Here is a 26,796-nt window from a genome sequence, read left to right as displayed (position 1 = left end):
GACATCTTGTGTCACAGATATGGTCTTCTGTTATGGTTCTTTTAGATCACCAAGTGCCTGTTTTGTGCCCTCCCTCCATCCCCAGCCACTGGCACCCATGTTTAATTCAACCTGAGTTTTTCCATGTTCTTGTTGTTTTGTCTAACCAACACAGTTAAAATGTTCTAGCAGAGATGAAACCAGAAATTAATTAAGTGTGTTTTGCTGCTCACACTGTTTGCATTTATATGTATGATTTTGATATATGCGCTTTACACCCATCATCAGTACTGTTGCTCAGAGGACCAAGACAGGGGTGGATTATCACCAGACAGTAATGCAGCTATGGACCACGTAGTATAAAAGACATTGGATAAGTAGGGATGCCACCTTTTCAAATGCCCAAAGTGGGACATCTCTGGTACACGTCAGATTTTGCAGAGCAAAACATACCTATGGCCAGTACAAAGGACCATAGCCAGCCTTAGGCATAGGCCAACTAAGCAGCCGCCTAGGGCGCCGCTCTATCAGGAGCGCTTTTTCAGTATTTATTTGATGTAGGTAGACAAAGATGGGCGCACTGGGTGGTGTGGGGGGGCACCGTGGAGCACTTTTGCCTGGGGCACCAGTTGACCTAAGGCCGGTCATGCAAAGAACAGAACTTCACTTTTTTGCCTAAATAAAAGTTTATTCTTGTAGCATTTTAGTTGCTTATTGCATTTTTTATAACACTTAGGTGTTTCAGATACAGAATAACTGTTTTATCCATCTATTACATAAAATATAGGAAATATTTTTCTCCTAAAATCTCAGGAGATTTGCCATTTTTTTTAATTTTTTTTGCAGGACACAACTGCCCAAAGAGGGACTGTCCCTCGCAAAGTGGGAGAGGTGGCAACTTAAGGGAATTTTTGAGGACTTTGAATTTTGACCTATATCACTTTCCAGTTCACAACATTAAAATGCATTAATCGTATGTGCGTTAAACAGAGCTTCTTTGTCAAACGCAGTGCCAGGCACTTCATGACCACCGTCTCTCTGGAACAGCGTGTCGTTATTGACAACGCTTATTGGACGGGCGTAACTTATTTACGTACTGTGGCTAAAGAAAGACATTCATTCGTACTCTTTAATTTCTAACAGCATCCCTACAACACACCCTAAATGGTCTACACTCTACTGTAATCAGAATAAAAGAAACGACTTACTGGTTACGGCTGCCCTACGAAATCAGACATGTGTATATATATATATATATATATATATATATATAAAGCAACCTTGATTTGATTTGAAAAATTTATCTAATGTGGGGATCTCACCTCCCTATACAAAATCAAATCATGATAGATGCATTATTGGTAAACGTGCTTATGTGACTAATGGGTAGATTTAGGCTGTAAAGAATGAGCGATTGACAGCTTTTTCGGCTGCTCTGCTAAACATTTGTTCACTATTTCCTAAGCCTTACAACAGTATAACCAAAAACATTAGCAGCACACCCATCTTACAGATACAGTAAGTTGTGGATGCACTTTCCTTACCCTCAGCTCTTGAGGCGCCACTTCGCCCCTTTGCAAGAGGTTCTGAAAAGTGAGGAACACAGATTTCAGCTGAGGCATCCTTAAAAACAAAGCAACAAAGTTTTAGAAGAATCAGCTGACAAGCCAGCGCATTACGGATTACGTCACCAAACAGGTAGCAACAGGAGGAGAAACGGTTTCAGGGATCATGATGGGAAACATGAGGGAGTTATCACCGCATTGAAATAACACCTGCCTTTGCCACCTAAAGTGTGTTTTCTTAGGTAGCGAGGATGCTAGTTTCTCGGATACACACGCACAATGACTGTGGTTCCCTGCTATTTAATGTTGCATTGATTGCACTATTTCTGTTTGCTAACCTGTGTGCCGGCCTGGCTGATGGTGGGACCCAGAAACAGCAAACTCAAGAGAAATCGTCAACTAGTCATCGTAAAGGCAACGATGTCCCTGTTAAGAAAACTACTGGGGGTTATGATGGGGATAGCTCTGCTGCTGTCAATGGGGACAGTAATAAAGGAAGCAATGACACAGGAGGCGCAGTCGCCTCCCAGAATGGCAGTGGAGGGAGCAGCAACACGAACCCCTCTTCTAAAGCCAAAGGCCTCGACAGGGGTGAAAAACCCATGACCCAGAGGGCACTTTGTGTACTGGTTGTTGTCAGTGCAACAGTCATTGTTTACTTTGTGATTCGGACTGTCAGGTAAGGATGGCTCTGTGTGGGCGTGTGCATCTTGTATTTTGTTCTCTTTCCTGTAGTGGTATTCCTTAGGAAACTTGAGGTATGTCACGTAAACGTGTCCATTTTAATTAATGTATTATTTGCAGAGTATCTGAATATGGTTAGTATTTAAAAAGGTAGGCGGCTTATCATTTTTCGCTGAACTGTTCTAGGCTGATACAGCCTCTGCATAATCGGTGCATGGTGCTAACCGCGGTGGCCCACCGTTATAGAAAAACTATGTGATGTCTTAAAATTAATCAACCAATGGTTCTGTGTTATTGCTGTTTGGGCATACATCATTATCCATTGCACCCTAGAGATTTTGTAACTCGTAGGCATGTAAATTGTTCATGCTGACTAGTGTTATCATACCAGTTTGTTTTCCTGGCCTTACACATGTGTAAGCATTATGCTAATTGGTACCTATGGGGTTGTGTGCTAACATAGTTATTGTAGCACTTTTAAAATATTAGTACTATTAACTTGAGACATTGACAGAGTAAGAGAATGTACATTTTTTAAAGTAATTAGTACTATTAACTTGAGACATTGACAGAGTAAGAGAATGTACATTTTTTAAAGTAAAAAGTGTATTATTTTTATTATTATTTATCAAGTGCAATTCATCATCTTTCTTCAGAATGTCTCCAGTTTTTAGCAGTAACTAAGGGACATAGCCGATATTCATAGCCAGTTTTAGGCACCAGCAGACCCTGCGGTGGCTGGGGGCCTCCAACCACAGCAAGTTAACAAACGAAAGCTAGTACAGCATTCTTGTATTCTTAATAAACCACAAGGGTAATAACTCTTATTTATATCTCCCTTAAAATTCAAAGATATTTCTGGTTGTAGTAACAGTGTTTTGTCAAGTAATGGGCATCAGAATTCCATTAAATATTTTGTCACTGACATAGTGCCCCTGGCTTAGTTAAACCCTGCTTTTGGACGTTTTCTCCACTAAAACTAACTACATAGCCAGCTTTTGGTCCCTGCAAAAACCATGGCTGCAGGGGGCCCCTTAATCATCTTTGACTGTGTGTGGGCCCCCCCAAAAGCTGCTTCTGGTTGGGGAAAAATGAGGAAGAAAACATTTATTAATTTCCTAATTATGCTCTTTAACATGACCAGTCAGGAGGAGAAGGTTACCACACACACTATAGACCCAGTCTCACATAGTACCATCACAACCTCAAATCATACACATAAACACACAAAGACATACTCAGCGGCTCTGATCAAAAATCTACCAAAACAGCAGAGGCCACCAAAGCAGACACCCAAACAACCACCACCTCAGAACACAACACCTGCAACACATAGACCTCACAGTCAGAGTGTCAAACAGTCACAGCCCTTAAGGCCAAACACAATGCCAGACACACTAGTCATTGGTGACTCCATAGTCAGACACACTGACGTCCCGCTCACCAGACTGAGTAAGGAGAAGGTCACAGTAAGCTGCCTGTCGGGCGCTAGAATCCGCCACATAACGCAAGCACTCAGGTCTCTCAACAGCAGGTACAAATACGACTCAGTCATTGTCCACGCTGGTGTAAACGACCTGAGACGTACCTCCTTGGACTACATGAAAAGAGACATTGAGGAGCTCTCTGATTATGTAGCCCAGGCAGGTATGACCCTGACCTTGAGCAGTATCCTACCTTCACCAAGAATGATGCCACAATACAGAGATAAGATGATCAGCTTTAACAATTGGCTTAAACTCTGGTGTCATTCAAAGGGGATCCAATGTCTGTCTGCCTGGGATGACATGCTGGACAAGCCACGCTGCTTCGAGGGACGGCTTGCACCTGTCACCCTGGGATTCGGATATTGGCAAAGGCTCTTGCCACCCCATAGTGCCTTTTTAGGCAAGGCTCAAATTCTAAACCTACCACCCTAGAACACAAAAAGGAAAAAACTAAGGGTAATGCTGCTCAATGCCAGAAGTCTAAATCTCAAAATGCACGCACTCGAGGCCCTTCTCAGTATGGAGAACATCGATGTCTGTGCAGTGACAGAAACCTGGTTCAAGGCTCATGAGAGCACCCCAGCACTATCAGGTTTTACCTCTTATCATGCGTTCCGGCCCCAAAATCCGGACAGTACCAAGAAAGGAGGGGGGGTATCCATATTCATCAAAGACACCCACACCTCAAGACTGGTGGCAACGCACGATGCATCGGAGACCATCCAGGTGCAATTAACCATAGGCAAGACTGCTCTGCAAATTGTAGCATGTTACAGGCCACCCTCACAAACTCAGGAACCTCACATGGCCTTCCTGAAAACACTAGAGGGGATAAATGTATCACCAAACACCATCATACTAGGTGACTTCAATTACCCTAATATAGACTGGGAACACTACTCGAGCCCAAACACCCTAGCCCAAAAGTTCCTGGAATTCATAAACTCAAATGCCATGGAACAACTAGTCACCATCCCCACAAGAGGAGAAAACATACTTGATCTCATCATCACGAACATGGGAGCACAATGTTCAACACCGAAGTATACCCCTCACTGGTGAGATCAGATCACAAACTAATCTCGCTGGAGGTCCTCATCCCACCCCACCTGAAATAAAAAGACCACAGTAAAGAACTTCTAAAGCCGACTTCACACTTCTAAAGACTAGTGTGGTCTCCTTTAAGGCCCCGAGCCGGAAAACAGTACTCAAGCCGCTGAATCACTTACAAATGCCTTCTACCAGCACCTGCAGGACTGCATGGATAAGGCAATCTCAAGCAAAACAAAGACTCTTTGTACCAAAGGCAAGCGTCCAGTCTGGTGGACCCCAGCCATAAACAAACTCTACAACAAAAGGAGGAAGCTACTACAAGATAGAGCAAAATCCTTAAAAGGTAAGACACCCTTGATCACTATAAGTAAAAACTAAGAGCTCTCATAAAATCATCCAAAGCAAATTTTGAGAGAAAAATAGCTAAAGACTCAAAGGCCTTCTTTAGCTATGTTAGAAACCTGGGAGGAAACTCCCAGATATGCTCAGAACTAGTTCAAAATGATGTGAAGATTACTGATCCTACAGACATTGCCAACATACTGGCTGACAGGTTCAGTGCAAACTTCTCCCCTCCCCAAAAGGAGAGATATCTATACCAAGCGATTGCAGCCCCCCAAACATCTCCAACGCCCAAGTGAGAACTGCTCTCTCCAAAGCAAAAAACACAGCATCCATGGGACCTGATGGTGTCCCCGGCTGTGTGCTCCACGAACTCAATGAGGAATTAAACCCACAGCCAGGACAGCTGTTTAATCATAGTCTTACCTCTGGATACGTGCTCCAGGAGTGGCGCACTGCAACTGTGGTCCCACTTCACAAAGGCGGTGCCTCCACCGACCCTGGAAATTAACGGCCCATTAACTTAACAAGCCTTATCTGCAAAGCCATGGAGAGGATCATAATGGACCTCATAAATAAAGACATAGGGAATTTGCAGACTTTGGATCCATCCCAGTTTGGCTTTGTCAAAGGCAGATCATGCCTTGTAAACCTGGTTGACTTTTTGAAACAGTCACCAAAGCCATTGATGAGGAAAGGCAGTCCATACAGCCTACCTCGACCTGGCGAAGGCCTTGATACAATACCCCACTCGGGTATCATTGAAAAACTCATCAGCTTAAATGTTAACCCATACATCACAAGATGGGTTGCAAACTGGCTGAGTGACAGAACCCACAGGGTCAGAGTTGCTGGCGCCATGTCAGACTCAAAGCCTGTCACAAGTGGTGTACCACAGGGCTCAGTCCTGGGCCCACTCTTGTTTGGCATCTACTTTTCCGAAGTACAAGCAAACACAGGAGGGTTATGGCTGACAAAGTTTGCAGATTACTGCAAACTGGGTGCCATAGTAGAAAACACATCTGACACAGATATCCTTCAGAAGGGTCTCACAGAAACGGATAACTGGTGCCAGAGCCATGGCCTAAAGTTAAATGCCAAAAAATGCATAGTCATACCCTTCGGGAAAAACAAGGTTACCCCTAGCTACCAAATAGGTGGCAATCCACTGAGCACAGAAGAAGTTATCAGGGACCTGGGGACCCAGGTTGATAGTAGTCTGTCATTCGACACCCATGTAGCTAAAGTAGTTAGGAAGACCTTCTACATTGCCCACCTTATCATGAAGGGATTCTCATCTAGATCAAGGGAGGTCATAGTCTCCCTATACTCATCACTCATCAGACCAATGATTGAGTACAATGCCCCATTCGAATGTATCTGACCCGACACTTGCAGCAGCTGGAGAGGCCACAAAGTTCCTCACCAAAAGGATAAAGGGTCTCAAACATCTGTCCTATGCTGCCCGACTGAAAGAACTCCAGCTCTATTCAGTCGCTTACCGCTTGCTCAGAGGTGACCTTTGCCTAACATACAAGGCCATGTCAAACCCAGATTTGATGAATATGCTTCACCTCAAAAAATCTAGATCCGTCAGAGCCACAAGGGCGGAGACTTAAACCTCGACACGGCTATTAATAGGACGTGCTGGAGGGATAGATTCATCACCCAAAGACTCCCTATGCTGTGGAATAAAATCCCAGTATATGTGAGGCAGAGCACCTCGCTGGCCTTGTTCTAGAGAAATCTTGACCAATGGATGGGAGATTGCAGATATACCCCAGGGATTACCTCAGTGTCACTGCTCAACAGAGGCACAGCAAAATAATGGGTATAGTTCCCCATACTAAAGGGGTGGCGTAAGCCACAAAACTATGGGCTAGGCTTGTAAATGCCGTCGGGCAGATAGCCTAGTATGAACCTATGAACAGGGCTGTGATATGACCCTGTTAGGATGAAGCTGATAATGAACATAAACAGTATACGCACTGGAGGGATCAGCAGCCCAGAGTGACTGCAAACTTTGGATTTTAAGAAGAACTGATGCTTCCGATCATCAGGGATAGTTTCTCTTTCAGGTAGTTTTATAAATAATACCACAACACCAAATACTATAACTCTCAATTTCTTTTTTTAAGAATTCAGTACAATCCCAAAAGTAATGGAATAAAGGTCCGGAATCAGGAATATGTTTAAATATTACTCTGATTCACGTATATTTTCCATCAACATGTATTTTTGGACAATGAGTATAAAACTCAGATGTCTGGATTGATTGACTGTGATCCTAAATGATTTACCAGCAAATCAGACTTTTTACGAAGGCTAAAGCAAATGTATGAACAAAATCAGGGAAGGTCTGTGAAAGTAGAGACAGTGACAGGTATGCATTACTCCTCAATGAGATAAATCTTACTGCTTCTGCTGTTTGATGACTGCTAAACAGCAGTGACTGATCTGGTGTGGCAGTACCAGTGTTGCACAATGTATTGCTGTTTGCTGAAATAAGTACACTGCTGTGGCTTGTGTGTGTGTGTGTGTGTGTGTGTGTGTGTAAAAAATATCACTGATTTTTATCTGTGCATGCACCCAGTAATGCCAGGACACAGCCATTATTCTTCTGTGTATCAGTAAAAAATGTACCTAACAAGTAATTATATTTCAAAAGTAAGACATAACATATAAAAGAACATTCAGACACTTAGATATTCTTGGAGTCTGGTGGCACCCACTCACCAGACTGTCTAAATGGATAATGGGGACTCCCTTAATCATCCTTGACTATGTGGAGGCCTCCACCAAAGCTGTTGCTTGTTCGAGAAAAATGTATCAGTCTTCTGAATATGCTGTTTAACTTGAATGGTGCTGAGGCATGACCCTTTTAGGATAAAGCTAATTATAGCCTCTGTTTACAACCTCACCCATTCTAAAACCAGTCCTGCTCAAATGTGTGTGTACAGAAAGCTGCTACGGGTTATGAGTGGCTGGAGATTGCGTGGTTATTACATCTTTAATTTTCATCACAGTCAAACCTTAGAGGTGCACCAATGAAGTCATTATAGCTTGTGTTTGAGCTGAAGGCAGTGTATCTCAGACCTCAGTGGTGTACAAAGAAGGTTACTATAGCTTGTGTAAGAGAGGTATACTGTCTAGGAGCAACAAATTTGAATACATTACTGAAATCATTCTCACAATCATGTATTAGGCACATAAACATGTGGCTGCCTTTGAAGGCTAGGGGTGAAGAACATGGTGTGTATATGTATATCGGCTGTCACTTGAAATATGACTAAGGCAATTTAAATCTCTGCTTTCATCCCAGTCTAACACCAGAGGGATGCATAGACAGTGACTGTCTTTTGTAGGGGGTTAGGGAGGTAGGCAGTTTTTCCGGATAAGACTTAAATATTCTCACAACTACTAGCTTTTTAGTTTACTGTAAGCTACAATTTTGTCAGCTTTGAAAATTAAGCCTTGGGCACAACTTATGTCTTCCTTGAAAGAAAAAAAAAAATAAGACTGAAATTCTTTTTTTTTCATGATTTTTGTTTAGGTCGCCATTGGAGTAAAATGCTAAGAAAATGCTCTAAAATGCATCCCAGACCATCTGTAAACCAGTGGCTTCTTGGGTCCTGGCTTATTTCCTAAATGGTTATTACTGTGCTGTCTTGTTCAGGAAAGGTGTGTTGAAAGGATGCAAGGAAAACTAAAGCTGAACCGCAACAGTGAATTTCTTTCCTTAATCATAATTTCTGTTCAAGCCATTATTGGATGAAAAGGTTGTGTAAAATGCACTTCAGAGCATATAGAAAGTTATGGCTTCTTGAAAAAGCTGAGAGTAAGTCAAAATGTGAGAAAAGGAAGAAAAAAGTAACGTGCATGGTATGGGGAGCCCAAAAGGAGCGGGAATCAGAGGAGAGGACTTGAGAGAGAGAGAGTGTGTGTGTGTGTGTGTGTGTGTGTGTGTGTGTGTGTGTGTGTGTGTGTGTGTGTGTGTGTGTGTGTGTGATGTTGAAATGTAGGCCCAGTCATCATTTCACAGTCCAGACCTGTACATAGACTTGTTGCAATGTATCATTCTTGCAACTAAGTGCCAATAACTGTAATTGCCCCTTTGTTAGACAGCTCAACATAGTGATAGTGTGATACATAGGCCTGTTGTAATGTAAGAGCTTGTAGCTGCAGGTCTGTCTGTGGATACTACTCATAAAAGTTTGCAGCACAAAGTAAAAGGTTGCTTAGGATGGATGGCATTGGTAGGATGATATTTATACTGGAAGTGCCTAGGGAGCCACCAAAGTGGTAACACCACCTCTGCCGATATTTGAGTCAAAATCAGGGACTGTTGAGAGGTATGTCACAGAATGATGCAGTTTAATGTTGGAAATCCATGTTTTCTTAGTTAATCACACACTCCTGGTAAAGGGTGTAGCCAGGTGTACTCTGTACTCTACCAAGTACATTTTTTTTCTGAGCATCATATCAACATGGCTTTTTTTCGGGTCATATTATGTTTACAACTGTCTAAATGAATGCCTTTAACAATAGATGCAGTACTGCTAATCTGAAAACAATATTTGTAATAGTCTTAGGGGGAACAGCTGAAAATGTTACTTGGAGGGCAGCATTTTGAGATGTCTGTTTTTAAGTGGTGTGCGGGGGGTAGTGCTAAGAGCTTGTGAGTGCAGGATGGAATTTGCTTGCTACAACACTGCATCCTGATGATAAAACTTTACTGTTGAGCTATTTGCTTTTTGATTCACAAAAATAAAATCAGGAAATTTCTTGCATCAGTTTTTAGTTTGAAGCGAAGTAGTGATTAGTTTTAATGCCACAGTGAAGTGACTTTTCTGTAGTTAGTGCTGACTGATAGTTGAGCATTCATATATCTCATTTTCTATTGATTTTAAATGTAGGATTGGTAGTATAGTAGTAGCGTCCAAGCCAATTAAACTGTGATTGAGTTCTCTGTCCCAGTGGCCCAGATTGCTTTGCATACAAAGTGATTCTGAGGAAAAGGGGTTGTTCTGTATGGAGCAGCCATATTTTGTTCATAAATCCAGTGAATAATAAACTTGAATAGCACTGGTTTCACAGAACAATGAAACTGTGTTTGCGCTCTATGTACTTATGGCCCAGATTGCTTTGAATACAGATTGTCTCACAGGAGCCAAGGTGTATATGGAGCACCCTTATTATGGTTAGAAATTCGATAAACAGTAAATTTGCTGTTAGAAAGATTTTGGATATCCAAATGTAGATGGTAGACATTGTGACAGTATCTCAAAAGAAGCACCACACTGTATGTACAATTCTCTGCCTCGTGCTGTACGCCATATACATTTATGACTCCGGCATCCACAGTAAACAAAGCAATACGTGTTCACAAGCCACTTTAAATATCATTCATGCAACACTGCAATCAGCCATTAAGTCAACTCAAAATTATTTCATGTATGCATAATCAGCGTCTAGGAAAGCTGCAATCTTTTAACCATTTACTCAGGTATATATGGAGTAAACAGAGTGGTTTATTTTAGGTAGGTAGACTGCACAGACTTCTTTTCAAATGTAATCGTATTATTTGGACTGTGTAGCTACACTGCAGCAGAGAGTGGGGAGTTGCGGGTAGGGCAGCTGCCCCATTTTATACACTGCATGATAGATTGTGCTGATCAGTCTTACAGACTGTAAAAGAAGGCCACTGCTGCTATTCCCTTAACCCCCTGCTTTCTGTTGCTGTGCAGCCACTGATTAAGTGTAACTGTCAAATAGGTGATTTTTGTTTTTAATGAGCATCAGTGATTGGTTATGGATTCTGATTGGTTAATTGAGTTGCATTGGCTGCAGTTATGCATTTATCGGGCCTTTCAGTCGCCGAAAACCATGTCCCAACCTTTGCAACATGTTAGTTGGTTCTTCTTTGAGATATTGTTGTGATTTTAAAGAACTTCACCTTAACCATCAAGCAGTGGTTGTTGATCTTGAATAGACAGGACTGCTAAATTTAAGACTAGAAAAAATTCTGGCAGCCTGGTTGCAGTGTCCTCTCATCAAACTAATAGGATAAAACATGAGTCCCTGTAATTTATAAACATCATAATCATATGGTTAGGTGTAGTTTATGCACTTGCAATGCATTTAAGGAAATTTGCTATTGATCTTTTTCTCTGGGTTATTTTTTGTTAACTCTGAATTGATTTCTTTACAAAACAAAATTGATTAGTTTTGTTTGCCATGCATAGGTTGTGCACCAAGTTTATAATGCATATTTAAATAAAGTCTGTGTTGTTGATACTAGTCCACCTCTGGCATTGTTTTTTTGGTCAAACGTAGTTTAGTCTTTAACAGAGGAGGAAAGTACATGCATAAGTTTCGACAGCAGATGAGGGACAGCATAGGTTCATAGGTAGGTACTAGGCTATTGTCCGTAGGGCCTACATAAGCCTAGCCAAAAAGGTACCCTGGCTTTCGCCACCCAGGAAAATTATTTTCCTGTGCCACTGTCGAGCAGAGCCACAGAAGTGATCCCCGGGGTGAATTTCCTGTCTCCCATCCAGTCTTCAAGTTTTTTCTTGAAGAGTGCTAATGAGGAGCTTTGTTTGATATAGATTGGTAGTTTGTTCCAGAGTATGGGAAGTCTCTGGGACAGGAATCTATCCCTCCAGCATGTTCTATTTATTGTGGTGACAAGGTTTAGGTCCGCAGAGCGTGTAGCTTGGAGGGATTGGAATTTCTTTAAGTGGAGCATGTCCAACCACTCTGGGTTATACATAGCGTTCTATGTTAGGCAGAGACCGCCTCTGAGTAGGCGATATGCGACGGAGTAAACTGGAGTTTTTTGAGACAGTCTGCATAGGACATCTGTTTGAGGCCGGTAATCCTCTTTGTGAGGTATTTCTGCAGCCTTTCCAGTTGTAGATGTCTTGTGAGGTACATACCAAAAGGGGCGCTGCATTCTATAATGGGAGTAATGAGTGACGACTAGAGGGGAACAATGACCTCTTTTTTTCCTGGATGAGAAACCTTTTGTGATGAGGTGTGCCACATAGATGGATTTTCTGACTAGTGGCAATGTGATTATCAAAGGAGAGACCACTGTCCACCTTTGTCCCAAGGTCTCTTATCACACTTTCAGTGTTAAGTAGACTACCGCCTATGTGGTAGTTCATAGGTACAGAGTTTTTACCAAAAGGGATGACAGTGCACTTTTTGGTATTGAGCTTGAGGCCATGGCTTTAACACCAGGCATCTGTCTCAGTGAGGCCCTTTTGTTGGATGTCCACATAGTTGGGAGTTTCGATTATGACTCCTAGTTTGCAATTATCTGCAGACTTCGTTAGCCAAAGACCTTCCGTGTTAGCCTGTACTTCAGAGAAGTAGATAACTTAACATGAGAGGACCCAGGACTGAACCCTGTGGTACTCCACTTGTCACTGGTCTGAAGTTGGATTTAGTCTGCTACTTTCACAGTGTGGGTTCTCTCAGTGAGCCAGTTCGCAACCCATCTTGTGACACAGGGATTTATACCTAGTTTAGTGAGTTTATCTATAATTCCAGAATGGGGATGGTGTCGAAAGCTTTGGTGAGATCTTCATCTACGGCTTTGGTGACCGCTTCAAAGAAGTCGATCAGGTTTAGGAGACATGATCTGCCTTTTACAAACCCGAACTGGGTGGGGTCCAGAGGTTGGAGATTGCCAGTGTCATTGTTTATATGTTCAATGATGAACAGTTCCATAGCCTTGCAGACCAGGCTCGTCAGGTTAATGGGGTGGTAGTTCCCAGGGTCTGTGGTGGCTCCCCCTTTGAGGAGTGGGATAACCGTCACTATGCGCCATTCAGTGGGCACAAAGCCTGAGGTGAGGCTATGATTGAACATGGTACTTGGGTGGGGTGCCAGTTCGTTCTGTAGTTTGTGTAGAATGCATCCTGGAATGCTGTCGGGTCCCATGGATGCTGTGTTCTTGACTTTGGAGAGTGTGGTCTTTACCTGTGCAGCCGTGATTCCAGGAAATTTGCATTCTTCTGTTATAGAGATGGGCCCTTTAGGGGGTGAGAGGGGGGTGAAGTTAGCACTGAACCCTTTAGGGGATGAGAGGGGGGTGAAGTTAGGGGTGAAGTTAGCACTGAACCTATCTGCCAGGATGTTTGCAATATCAGTTGGTTCTGTATATTTAGTGCCATTGTGCTGTAACTCGGAGCAGATCTGAGTGTTGCCATTGAGATTCTTGACATATTTATAGAATGCTTTGTGGTTGTCTAAAATCGGTGTCAATTTTGTTTTCATAACTAGCTTTGGAGGATTTTATGAGGGATCTTAGCTTCTTACTGAGGCTGACCAGGGAGTTCTTCCAGTCATGGGATTTTACTCTTTTTTTGCAACAGTTTCTTTCTTCTGTTTTAGAGTTTGTTTATGGCAGGGGACCACCAGATTGGCTTCCTTTTTTTGGAGGATAGCATCTTGGTTCTGTTAGGGGTTGCACGAACCATTCAACCATGTAAGTGCTTTTAAAGTGCATTTGTGTAGGATTCAGCAGTCGTACCTCTGTTGTCCATCTGCATAGGTGTCGTGAAGTTTGCAACTTCTGTCTTAAGAAGCGTCAAGTTGGCTTTGGAGAAATTTTTTACGGTGGGTTCCCTAATGGGGGGTGGGAGCGGGATGTGGATGTATAGGGTGATTAGCTTGTGGTCGGGTCTGACCAATGAGGAATTGACCTCTGGTGTGGAACACCAGTTGCCCATGTTGGTAATGACGAGGTCTAGGATATTGCTGCCCCTGGTGGGGGTGTGGATAAGTTGATCCAAGGCGCTGGAATTTATGAATTCCAGAAAACGTTGAGCAAAAGAGTTGGTACATGAGTAGTTTTCCCAGTTAATGGTGGGGTAGTTGAAATCGCCCATTATTAGGTTGTACCCAAATATTTTCCAGTGTATCAAGAAATGAGGAGTGGGAATCCTGGGGCATGGTAGGGGATCTGTAGCAAGCTACAGTTTGGATTCTGGTCTTGCCCAGATGAGGTAAAGGTGTCTTGGAGTCCCAGATTTTCTTCTCTGTCCAAGTTTGACACACGTTTCGTCTCACTTCAACATATGATATAGTATGCTTGACTGTCAAAATGTATGTCTCACAATTTTTTTTTTTACCTTCTGATGTGAACATTTATGGACTTGTATATAATTTTTAATCTACTATAAAGTACAATGTTGCTAATTGGCTTCATACTACAGATCATAGCAATGTAGATCTTAACAACTAATTGATAAAATGTCTGACTTGCCCACCTTTTGCTTATGTCCATATATACAGATAAGCTACGTTTTGCTCACAGCAAATGGAAAAAAATCGCATTGTGTTTCTTCCTTGAATTCTTGGAATTTTCTGTGTTATTGTTTGGAAAGCAGATATATATCCTATTTACTTAAACTTTTTTAACTATGTGTTTTTTCTGAGCTAAGCATTTGGATAGTCAGACTGTTGTCTTTCTTGTACCCTTTTGGACTGTGTAGTGTGACATCCCCTTGCAATCTCTAAGTGCCGTTGAAGTTCTTAAATGTTTACTCCCTGTCCCAATTGCTTCATTAATTGACTAGGAATGTCCTGCTGGGAGATCCTATTTTTAGCAGATTAGGACAGTTGGAGTAGAACTGAAATATCAAGACTATTTGTAAAATATATTCAAGCAATGACAACCGAAGCCACACAATATCGTCAGATGATCTAGAGGGCGAAAAATCGGTTGGAATTTTAAGTGAAAAACAGGTATACAGAGTTGAAGTTTACAAATGCAAGTAAAGAGAGAAAACAGAAAATTACAAACTTGATAGAGGAAAAAAATATTGCTTGGAAGAATAGAGCAGCCAGATTGCGTTGGCTCTAGAATTTGGAGATTTCCTATATCTTTATTAATCAGGTCCATGATGATGCACTCCATAGCTTTACATATGAGACTCATCAGGCTAATGGGGGCGATAATTCCCAGGGTCTGTAGTCGCTCCCCCTTTTATGGAGAGGGATGGCTGCAGCAGTGTGCCATTCGGTAGGGACAAAGCCTGACGTGAGGCTGTGACTGAACAGGGCACACAGATGTGGTGCCAGTCTGCTTTGTAGTTAATGTAGAACACAGCCAGGGATATTATCGGGTCCCATGGAAGCTGTATTCTTGGCCTTGGACAGTGCAGCTTTAACCTGTGCTGCAGTAATGCTGAGTGCCTGGCATTCTTCTGGTATTGTGATTTTTCCTTTAAGGGGGAAAAGTTGATACTGAATCTGTCGGCCAGCATGTTGGCAATATCTGTTGGCTCAGTATAGGCGGTACCATTGTGCAGTAACTCCGAGCAAATCTGGGTATTGCCTTGGAGGTTCTTGATGTAACTAGAAGGCTTTGTGATTGTTTTTAGTGTTTGCCTCAATTCTGCCTTTATAGCTGGCTTTGGAGGATTTGATGATGGATCTCAACTTTTTGTTGAGGCTAATAAGGGAGTTTTTCAAGTCTTGGGACTTCATCTTTTTCTGCAACAGTTTCTTCCTTCTGTTGTAGAGTTTATTAATGGCAGGGGACCACCAGATTGGCTTCCTTTTTTTGGAGGAGAGCATCTTGGTTCTGTTGGGTATGGCTAGCTCCATGCATTTATGTACATGTTCGTACAGTGCATTGGTATATGATTTGGCAGTCATGCAGCTGTTTTCCATTGGCGTGGGTGCCGTGAAGTTAGCCACCTCTGCCTAACTTCACAGGCAACCATACTAACAGACATGATAGTGTTGAGAATTAGCTGAACGGAAGGATTGTAAGCAAGTATATTCTTCTGAAAGAATCTTCAGGAGAAAATGTAAGAGAAGTTGAGTGTCTGAGGATAATGGAAGAAGGGTTATGGAAAGAGAAGATGAGATTTGATATGGGAAGTAAATAGTTTAGATTTGGAGACTAGAGAAACATTTGAGGTCGTGTTAATTCACAAGGATGTTTATACCTTAAATACATTTTCTTTATATTTTTGAATCTGACCTTTTCAGGAGTAGTTTCAGTTTAAATGGATTCCAGTCTTTGCTATTTAACACCATGAACAGAGGTTTGCAATGGTTATTTTTGATAGTAAGGATCTGGTTCAATTTACTTTAATTTACTCTACCAAACACTTTCAAACTGACCTATTTCAAAACGAACTCAAAACATGCAACTGGAACCTCTTGAAATCACTTCCACTTAATGAAGCAGTATCTCTCTTCAACTCAACCTTCCTTTCTATTCTGGATAAACATGCCCCTGAACGTTCTATTAGAATAAAAACTAAAATAGCCCCTTGGCTCTCAAAGGAAACTAAGAATTTAATTCATTCTAAGAATAAAGTTTGGGCCAAATGGAGACACCACAGAATCAACTCTGACTTTCTTCATTTTTGTAAACTTAGAAACCTCACAAAAAAAGCTATTATCTCTGACAAAAAGAACTACTACTGTGAACTACAACAAAATCATATCAACAATCCCAAACAATTCTGGTCTTCAATCAACAAACTACTTTCACCCGAACAACTAAAACTCCTCCCTCTAAACGCTGTCCCAGATACCCTGACCATACTGCAAATGCTTTTAACTCCTTTTTCATAGAAACCATTCAATCTCTTGCTAAACAACTTAACACTAATAACTTCTACCCTCCAAATAAACTTGACTCCACACACAATTTCACTCTACAGCCCATCTCTACCTCTTTCATCTATAAGCTTATTCTCAAACTCAAACCCTGCACCCCCTCTGCTGACAATCTCCCTTCTCTCTTTCTTCAAAAGGCTGCTAAACAAATTTCTTACCCTATATCTATACTCATAAATAGGACTATCCAAGAGGGAACTATACCTGATATATGGAAAGTCTCTCATATCATCCCACTACATAAAGGTGGTAACTCTATCGACTACACTAACTTTAGACCTATTGCTCTTCTCTCACCTCTAGCTAAGATAATGGAAAAATGCATTCATCAGCAACTTGTACAGTATCTCTCTTTACACAACATAATAGCCAACTGCCAACATGGCTTCAGACCACACCATAGCACCTCAACTGCCCTCCTGTCCTTTGTTGATACCATCAACAACTCTCGCAACTCTAACCTTGTCACCTCTGCCCTTTTCATCGACCTTTCTAAAGCTTTTGACATGGTAAACCACTCTTCCCTTATTCACATCCTTGAATCCCTGTCATTTGACAACCTGGCTATAAAATGGTTCACTTCTTATCTAAGTAACAGACAACAAGCTGTTCTTTGGGACAACCATATCTCCTCCTTACTACCTGTTTCCATTGGAGTCCCACAAGGCTCCATTCTAGGGCCTCTTCTCTTCTCCCTTTACATGATCTTAACACTGTAACCCCTCAGGCAACCTGTATACAATATGATAACGACTCTACTATTATCTGTTCAGCAACTACCTCTTCAGAGCTACTCTCTAACTCAAACTACCTTCAACACTGTAGAAACTTGGTTTACTAGACGTTACCTTCTCCTTAATGCTAAAAACTAAACTTCTCCTTTTCACTCCCACAACCTCCCTTTAAATTTCAACATCTTGTCTAATGACACCACTGTCATAACTCCTGACACAACAACTAAACTGCTAGGTATAACCATTGATAACAATCTCACTTTTGATCAACACATCAATAACATCATTAAAACTGTTAACAAAAAATAGGTTCTCTTTACCGTATTAAACCATTTCTTACACCTTCCTCCAGAGCTACTATTCCCATCTGATATCTACTCTCCTTCGCCTCACCCATTTTCAGTAACCTTAAGAAGGCTAACCTAAATAAACTAGCAACTTGTTACAATAGCATTAGTAACCCTTTCAGAACACATCACTGCCACAACCTACAACTCCTAGGCTGGCTTGAGCTTCAAAACTGTCTTATGATCTCACAACTTACTATTGCCCACAAGATACTTTACCATCCTGAAAACACCCCAATACTATCACAGCTGTTAGTCCCTTATAACAATCTTACCTCCCTTGATCTTCTTCTAAACTCATGACCAAATCTGTAAAATCCCACAACTTAGCTGGAGACTCTCTGTTTGCTAATACTGTTGGTAGGACATGGAATCTACTACCCACAGATATCACTCTAACCTCCTCCTTACCACTCTTTAAACAAAAAATCAAGCAGTACTTCCATAACCACTGGCTTTGTTCATGCAGGACTCCTGACTAACCTTCAGCACTTCTCCTACTCAACCTTAACTTTCTTTCATTAATTTCCTGACTAACCTTCAGCACTTCTCCTACTCAACCTTAACTTTCTTTCATTAATTAATACCTATACTTACTATACTATACTACACTTACTATTTTCTTTTGTCTTGCCCTACTCCCCTACTCAACCTTAACTTTACTCTTTCACTAATATCTATAGTTACTTTTTCTTTTTCTCTTGCCCTGCTGTTCTCCTCTTATCCCCTGACTCACTCCTACTTTCTCTCCACCACCCTCTCAACTATCTCCCTAACTTGTCACTTTACTTGACTACTGTTTTCTCACTCTTTCCCTCTCTTGTATTTCTACATTAATTCCTTCACATCTCCTGCTTTACATCTCTCTCTTTGACATTTTTCTAAAACTTATAGCTAATCTTGAGCTTTTTAATATCCACTTTTAATGACCTAGTACAATTTTTACATTTTTGCATCTAGTGCCTTAGGTTTTTTTTTGTGTTGTACTTATTACTAAATGTATATTGTTGGTATGCTTAAATTTTGTGTGGAGCTTTTCTCCCCGGGCCTCTACTGAAAATGGACATGTATCCAGCTAGACTAGCCCGGTTAACAAATGGAAAATAAAAAATAAAATAAAAATAAAATAAAAAAATAAATAAAATACTTAATTTTGTTGAGAGATTCCTTTAAGTGCACTTTAGGTTATGACTGGAGAAAGGGACATTTTTTGTCAAGGACAGTAGTTTGTATGTAGAGCAGTCTTAAATGGATGCAAGGTGTTGTTTGGATTCAAACCAATTCACTCAATGGAGGAAGAAACAGTAATGAGTTCTGCCGTGATAGCCTGCTGCGAAAATTGCAGAACCATTATAGGCCTGCTTCATTTTGTGTTGTTGGAATGGGATTAGACCAGCCAAGATGTAAGGTGCATAGAGAAGGGATGAAAAGAGAAATGAGTTTACTGTTTGTCGACTTATGTATTCATTTAGTTTAGTAGATGAAACGTCTTTGATAACTACTTTTTGAGTGAATAAATGTTGAGGAAATACTTAAGCTCAGGTGAACAAATAGCTAAAGCTAAGTTATGGCTGAGTTGATTGCGTTTGGGCAGGGATAACATAGGACTGTAAAACAGCATGGCCCTTGATTTGTGAGACGTTCTGTGCATCACATAAAAATATATTTTTTTAAAGTTTAACTGTCAGTACTGTGGCAGAACTGTCTAAAATTGCAGTGGGACTTGAATTTTCCATGAACGTTACAATTTTAACCTTACCACAGTGATATTATTTATTTATTTGCAAAGATGGTAAGCAGTAATGGACTTAAAATGGAGCCCTGTGGAATAAAGGAGTAAATAGGAGGAGAAGAATGATTCCATCTTTCAGCTTTTAGTCTGTAAGCAATATAGGTAGTAAACCATTTTAATAGACTTTAGCTTTGCTAGGTCTGTAACAGTTTAACAGTATTTAAAGGCATTGGAGATCAATATGAAGCATCCAACAGTGTTACTTTTATACATCTGGAAACGTATATTAATTCAGCCACAACTAAAAATGCTGTTTGTTCCATGGTTTGGGTGAAACTCATGTTGAGTACTGGATGGAAGTATTGGTGAAATAATTTGTCAAGAATCTTGGTTAGATGAAAGAGTGATGGTGAAGTTTTACATATACTAGGTCTGTTTTACTGGAGGATGACCTATGGAAAGTGATACTAGTGTGTTTTCCATATAATCATTTTAATCAACATGTTGGTTAAGATAGTGACAAGATGAGATTCACATCTTGTAGCAAGCAGTTTGTGGGAGTTATGTGCGGAGCAGGTCAAGTTGAGTGTGAATCTGATTTCTGTTTTCGTCTGTATTAATAGACTCTGCTAACTTGCTGTATATGGGAATAAGTGTAGTAATCCCATTGACAGATGCTGCATATGGTGTATTGATAAGACTTTTCGTAATTATTTTATAGAGTCATCGAAGTGTCTCAGCAGTGTAACTGAAGTGTGGGAAGGGAGTAGGGTTGTATTGTTTTCCTGAATGAGTAGATGATCTTGGTGGTCTCAAATGATTCAGGGCTGTTAATATGAAACTGAGGGACTATAACATTTTTGCTCAGTTACAGGTTTCTTTGAACATTAGTAGAGATCATTGTTGTTTGATGCCCATAAAACAAAATGAAGATTTTTTTATATAGATAGATGGTAGTGCTGTCGATCACAAGTCCACCAAACAAATTTAGATAAAACCACTTTTAGCAAAAATCTAAAAAAACATATTTTTTTTTTTTTTTTTTGCACAGGGAAGCCCTTTACACCACCGCCCAACCGCCGAACTTAAATATACCTGCTTCGTTGTTGCACAACAGTATACCTGCTTCGTTGTTGCACAACAGTATACCTGCTTCGTTGTTGCACAACAGTGGAGGAAAGGGAATCCTCCACTGCTACAGAATATGCTTTCTAATAAATGTTTTCAACTGATTTGTAGCCACCCTTGCTACCTTTGCTACAGTGACATGTTCCCATCTTATGTTTTAATCATCACCTTAATTCGCAGAATATTTATGGTACGTTTGACAGTTGTTCTGTTCTCAGTCATGGTGGAGCAAATCTATTGGTAGTGGATACAGGAACCTTTTAAATTAGCAGACTGCGAGTCTATCATTTAATTTCTTTGAGACTGTACATCTTAAGCTTCCCTAGTCTCTTTTTGGTTAGCTTCTTGAGAATATTGTGCACTACTTTTGTTGCTGTTCTTGAACTAACTTTTCCATGTTTCCTTCTTAAAACGAATTGTAACTGTACTTCACTTAGTGCTATGTGTGACATCTTGTCAGCTGTCCTGAAAGGAGAGGAAGGAGCACTTTGTTTGTGGTCCTCCACAAGTCTCTGGTGGCTCTGCTGTACTGTCGGGTAGAACACTAAGCCTAGCCTCAGAGGTACCAACACAGCCATAACCCACTAGCCACACCTAACTATAACCTTGTGTCCTGATCATATAAATTTACCTATTTCTGTGGACGGGCAGTTTCTTCAGCCAGCTTGGTCGACATGGGCATCCTGAGGCAGTATAGGAACTGCCTCATGTTCACTGACAACCTTCTACTCATAGTACACACAAACACAATGTGTGAGAGATGCAACTATATCAAGAACCTTGGTAATATTTCCTCTGCGGAACACATTACACATACAGTATTACATGCACCAGTGTCTCACCCTTAAGGCAAAATACAAAATCAAACATATTAGTCATAGGTGATTCCATCGTGAGACACACTAATGTCCCTGTCACCAGGCTGGATAAGGAAAAAGTCACGGTCAGTTAGCTGTCTGTCAGGTGCCAGGATATGCCAGATCACACATGCACTCAAGTCTCTCAACAACAGGTACTGTTATGATTCTGTCATAGTCCACGTTGGTGTGAACAACCTGAGATGTACCTCTCTGGACTATATAAAGAGAGACATGACTGAGCCCTCAGACTATATGTCTCAGGCAGGTATGTCCCTAGCCTTAAGCAGCATTTTACCTTCACCTAGGATGATGGCTCAATACAAACAGAAAATAAATGATTGACTACAATAATTGGCTTAGATTCTGTTGTCATTCTAAGGGGATCCACTAGCTGTCAGCCTGGGACGACGTGATTGATAAACCTCAATGCTTTGCCAAAGATGGTCTTCATCTGTCACCCCTGGGATTTTGGCTACTGGCTAAGGCTCTTACCACACCCATAGTGTGTTTTTTAGTCAGTGCCTCAATAATAAAATTACCAATGTAAAAACATCATCTAAAAACAACCTCAGTTTAGTTATGCTGCTAAACGCTAGGAGTCTCTACACGAAACTGCACTCAGTGGAAGCTGTCCTCATCTTGGAAGACGCAAACGTTTGTGTAGTCACAGAGACTTGGTTCAAGGCTGTGGAGAGCATGCCAGCCATACCAGGTTACACCTCCTTCCACACATTGAGACCTCAAACTGAAAGTGTGAAAACTAAAGGAGGTGGTGTATCAATATTCATTAAAGATAAGTACATCTCCAGATTGGTTAAACAGTATGACTCCCTGGAGACACTTCAGGTGCAAGTAACTTTTGGTAGGACACATATTCAAGTTATTGCCAGCTACAGGACCCCATCCTTGAATCATGACACCCACTCTACCTGTTTGGATCTACTTGAGTTTATCAAGATACATCTAAACACCATGGCTTTGGGTGACTTTAACTACCCATCCATTGACTGGGTAAATTATTTCTGCTCAAACACATTTGCCCTGGACCAGCTGGTTTGACACCCCCACAAGGGGTGCCAACATCTTTGATCTGGTGCTTACCAATATGGGGGACCGCTGTAGCACCTGCACTGTGAAGTCCTCCCTGGTAAGATCTGACCACAAATCAGTCTCATTTGAAGTAACTGTCACATCTAACCCCACCCCAACAGCAATTAAACTAAAAAAACTTCTCCAAAGCAGATTGTAACCTCTTACAGAATGGTATAAATAGCTTCTCTGCACCTCCTCCCGCAGATGGAACTGGCAACTATGTCAAGCTCTACACCAAAGCATTATACAAACACCTGTATAACTGCATTGACGCTGCCATACCTGATAGGACCAAAACAAGCTCCTCAAGGAAGAGCAAACCCGATAGGTGGACAGCTGCCCTTAACGGCATTTACAATAAGAGGAAGAAATTGCTGTCTAAGAGTAAGAGGGAGCAAGCCCTCTTAAACTGGAAACACTCCCTCCTCATCTTAAGCAAATAAGACTTCTTGTGAAGTCCTCCAAAACAAACTAGTAGTCCGTATTAGCTTCCTCAACAAAGGACAACCACAAGGCATTCTTTACATTCTGTAGTTACATCTGTAACCTAAAAGGAAAGGCCCAGATTTTTTCAGAACTGGTGGCTAATGATACCACATATACTGAGCCTGTGGACATAGCTAACCTGTTGGCCAATAGGTTTTGTGAAAACGTCACTTCCCTATCACTGCCACACGTACCCCATGATATCCCTACCACCTGTCCCCTACCAGACCAAAACACGGCATCTATGAGACTTGATAACATCCCAGGCTGCATCCTACATGGGCTCCAACATGAATTGGCAACACCATTGGATACTGTCATAGTTTAAGCACTGGCTTCATATCAGCTGAGTGGAAAACAGCCACCATTATTCCCTTGCACAAAGGTGGTGCTTCCACTGACCCTGGGAACTGTAAACCTGTTAGCTTGACTAGCCTTATCTACAAGGCCATGGAGCGAATCACCATGGACCTTCTCAACAAAGATGTAGGTAATCTCCAAACACTTGACCCTACTCAGATTGGATTTGTCAAAGGGAGATCATGCCTGTTAAATCTGGTGGACATCTTTGAGACAGTCACCAAGGCCCTGGAAGAGGGGAAATCTGTGCATACAGCCTGCCTGAACTTAGACAAGGTATTTGACTATCCCCCACTTGGGCATCATTGACAAACTCACCCGACCTACATATCGACTCTTATAATGTTAGATGGGTCACTAACTGGCTCACTGATTTGATAGAACTCCTATAGTAAAAATAGGGGAGTTCACCTCCAACTGCAGACCTTTAACCAGTGGAGAAAAAGATTCCAAACCGCAACAAAGTACAAGCAAAAACTAAAGGTCTGTGGCTGACAAAGCTTGCTGATGACCGCAAACTGGGAGTGGTCATAGAATCTCCAAATGATGTCAACATCCTACAAGAGGGTCTTACACAAACAAATGATTGATACCAAAGTCATGGTCTTAAACTCAATGCAAAAAAATGTATTATCATACCCTTCAGTAAAACCGATGTTCCTGCTAACTACCACATCAATAGCAACACCTTAAGTATGCACTCAGTGGTGAAAGACCTGAGCACACAGGTTGACAGCGACCTTACCTTTGACTGCCATGTCTCCACAGTGGTAAGAAGGGCATTCTATCTTGCTCATCTCTTAAGTAAGGACATTGCCTCAAGAAAAAAAAAAGTTGTTACCTCCCTGTACTCCTGCTTCATCAGGCCAAAAATTGAGTAAACCCTCTCTTTTGGTATGTACCTTTCTAAGCACTTGCAACAATTGGAGAAACTACAAAGGTTCCTCACAAGGTAAATTCAAGGTCTTCACTATCTGTCCTATGGGCATCGTCTGAAATCACTGTCACTTTATTCTGTTTTATACAGACTACTCAGAGGTGATCCTTGCCTTGCATATGTGGCAATTTATGACCCTACATTATTGGAAATGCTTCATATCCTAAAGTCAAATGGTACACGGGTTACTCTCGCTAAAGACCTTAACTTGGTATGTGACATTAATACAATTTGCTGGAGGGACAGATTAGTCTCTCAGAGGTTACCACACCTTTAGAACAGACTTCCACTCCATGTCAAACAGAGCACCTCATTGGCCCTCTTCAAACGCAGTCTGGACGATTGGATGGGTAACTGTAAACTCACCCCAGGAGTTCCACCTTTGTCCCTCATGGACAGGGGCAGTAGGTGCTGATCTTAGAAATAAGGGTAAGAACTTGGCTTGGCTTGTAAGGGCCTAGTAACTTCCTAGGATTCTATGAACACTCAAAAAATGTATTTGGGGAAGTAGGTACTGTGCTTTCATCCTTTCTGAATCATTTTGTGTCATTCTTTTTGCATGTGATTGTGTCATTTTCAACAGCTTTGACCTGCGGACACAAAATGGCCTCCCTAGGTACTAACATCTAAAGTACAGAACTGATAAACCTCCTTTCCCTTAGCAGACTTTTGAGAATCTGTTACTTTCACTGACTGTATCCTTTTGTTTAGCGAAGAGGTTTAAATATGCTCCCACACTGCCATCCTCTCCAGGTCTCTAATTTGTTCATAAAGTTACCTGCAATAGTATGTTGGCTTTCTGCTGAAGCCTAATTAAATCGTATGGAGTCTTCTTTTGCTGCCACATTTGCTCGGAGAACTCTGTTTGATGTGTTTGATAACGAATTTCATTCAGTGAATCCATCCTGTCTTGGGCCAGTAGGATAGCTGACTTTCAACTAATGATTTGTGGTTATTATAATACTAAAGAGTAATGTCTAATTAAGGAAGTAAAGGGAGAGAGAATAAGAGCTGGTAATAGTCTTTAAAATAAAACAATTTTATTAAGAGTAGAAGTTAAAATCTGACCTTCACTGAAGTGAATAACAAGGAACAGTACTTCGGCATAAACAAATGTTGACAGTTGGAAGTTAACAAGACGTTTGTGAAGACATTCATCTGTTAAAGATGAATGTGAAACTCCATGTTAGAGTGAATGGACATTGAGGATTCTGAATCTGTAAAATACCATTCATGGAAATTGTTTGCATTATTAAAATGGACTTCTTTTGCTTCTTAAGAAAATGAAGTTTGAAAATGCATTCTGTAAATGAGCATGACAAGACTGACCTATAAGGTGTTGATTTAAAACATTGTCTGTTCAGTTTTAGTGCCTGCATTTCCATAATGTCATCTAATGGTTTTATGTAATTGTGGCCACTGACCCCCAAAGTCCAGGTTGCCTTTGGAGCAAAGAAGGTTTGAGATGTGCACTGCTTTGCAGCACAAACCTTGTGTAGCAATGTGTTAAATATGCAATTTGCTGAGATACCGTTTAGAATTTAGTGGTGAAATATAATTTTACAAATTACAAACCACCACCAACTAATGTATTGAGGAAGAAGTGCATGCAAATTTACAAGTGATAGGGTATGGACCAAATTTTTGCTCGTAGTGAATGTTGTGAATGTGCTGCATAAGAATATATGGCAATGTGCATGTTGCCAACATGAACCATCAGTACAAAAGATATGGCTTAAGAGCTGCAATATTTAAAAAAAAAAAAAAAAAAAAAAAACAGGAGCCCAATGTAAACAGGAATGTAATGAACTTATTATGCCTCAATTAACACATTTTTTTCAGTGGATGCATTTTGAAGTGAAAATGTTATACAGGATTCGAATTTATGCAGTTTGTGTAGATGACATCTTGTGGTGCATGCATTAGTTTATGCACAGTGGTTACACATACTTTTAACCTTGTCACAAAGGTATCCATATATTTGTTTGAACAAGAAGAAGTATACGAACTGTGTGTGTGTGTGTGTGTGTGTGTGTGTGTGTGTGTGTGTGTGTGTGTGTGTGTGTGTGTGTGTGTGTGTGTGCGCACACATGTAAAGGTTGGATGCTTAAAAGACCAAACTACACACTATTGAAACCCAGAAGCTTGAAAGACATGGAGCTTCTAATGTGTGGGATCATGACACAGTGAGGACGTGGTATATGACACTCTTCTCTACTGTGGTGTGATGTCTGTGTTGGTATATGTTATTAGCAAGGGACAAAAGGGAGGTGTTTGTGTGTTTGTTTACTGTCTTATTTGACATATGCCAAAAACATATTACTACCTGAACTGAAACATGGCCTTCCCTTCCTA

The 26,796-nt window shown here is 41.0% G+C and overlaps 1 protein-coding gene and 1 long non-coding RNA gene across 3 annotated transcripts in view; one reads left to right on the top strand and one right to left on the bottom strand.

The window, feature by feature from the left end:
- LOC122795611 overlaps window positions 1-1,619 on the bottom strand; it is a 181,905-nt gene extending 180,286 nt beyond the window's left edge. The window contains exon 1 of the long non-coding RNA XR_006363837.1: window positions 1,524-1,619. This is a non-coding gene — a long non-coding RNA (uncharacterized LOC122795611). The remainder of the gene's footprint in view (window positions 1-1,523) is intronic.
- A 45-nt stretch (window positions 1,620-1,664) lies between these two features.
- The window catches only part of FAM174A (family with sequence similarity 174 member A), a 239,983-nt gene continuing 214,851 nt past the window's right edge, over window positions 1,665-26,796 (top strand). The window contains exon 1 of one of the 2 annotated variants that reach the window (XM_044063875.1): window positions 1,665-2,223. In XM_044063875.1, the coding sequence (XP_043919810.1) occupies window positions 1,796-2,223 (428 nt within the window). In that variant the 5' untranslated portion in view covers window positions 1,665-1,795. The remainder of the gene's footprint in view (window positions 2,224-26,796) is intronic. The other variant, XM_044063876.1, reaches the window with a different exon arrangement.

The sequence above is a fragment of the Protopterus annectens genome, chromosome 2.part2, assembly GCF_019279795.1.
Source record: "Protopterus annectens isolate FY-2018-M chromosome 2.part2, PAN1.0, whole genome shotgun sequence".
In the NCBI taxonomy this organism is placed as follows: domain Eukaryota; kingdom Metazoa; phylum Chordata; order Ceratodontiformes; family Protopteridae; genus Protopterus; species Protopterus annectens.
This window is presented reverse-complemented; position numbering and strand designations above follow the sequence as displayed.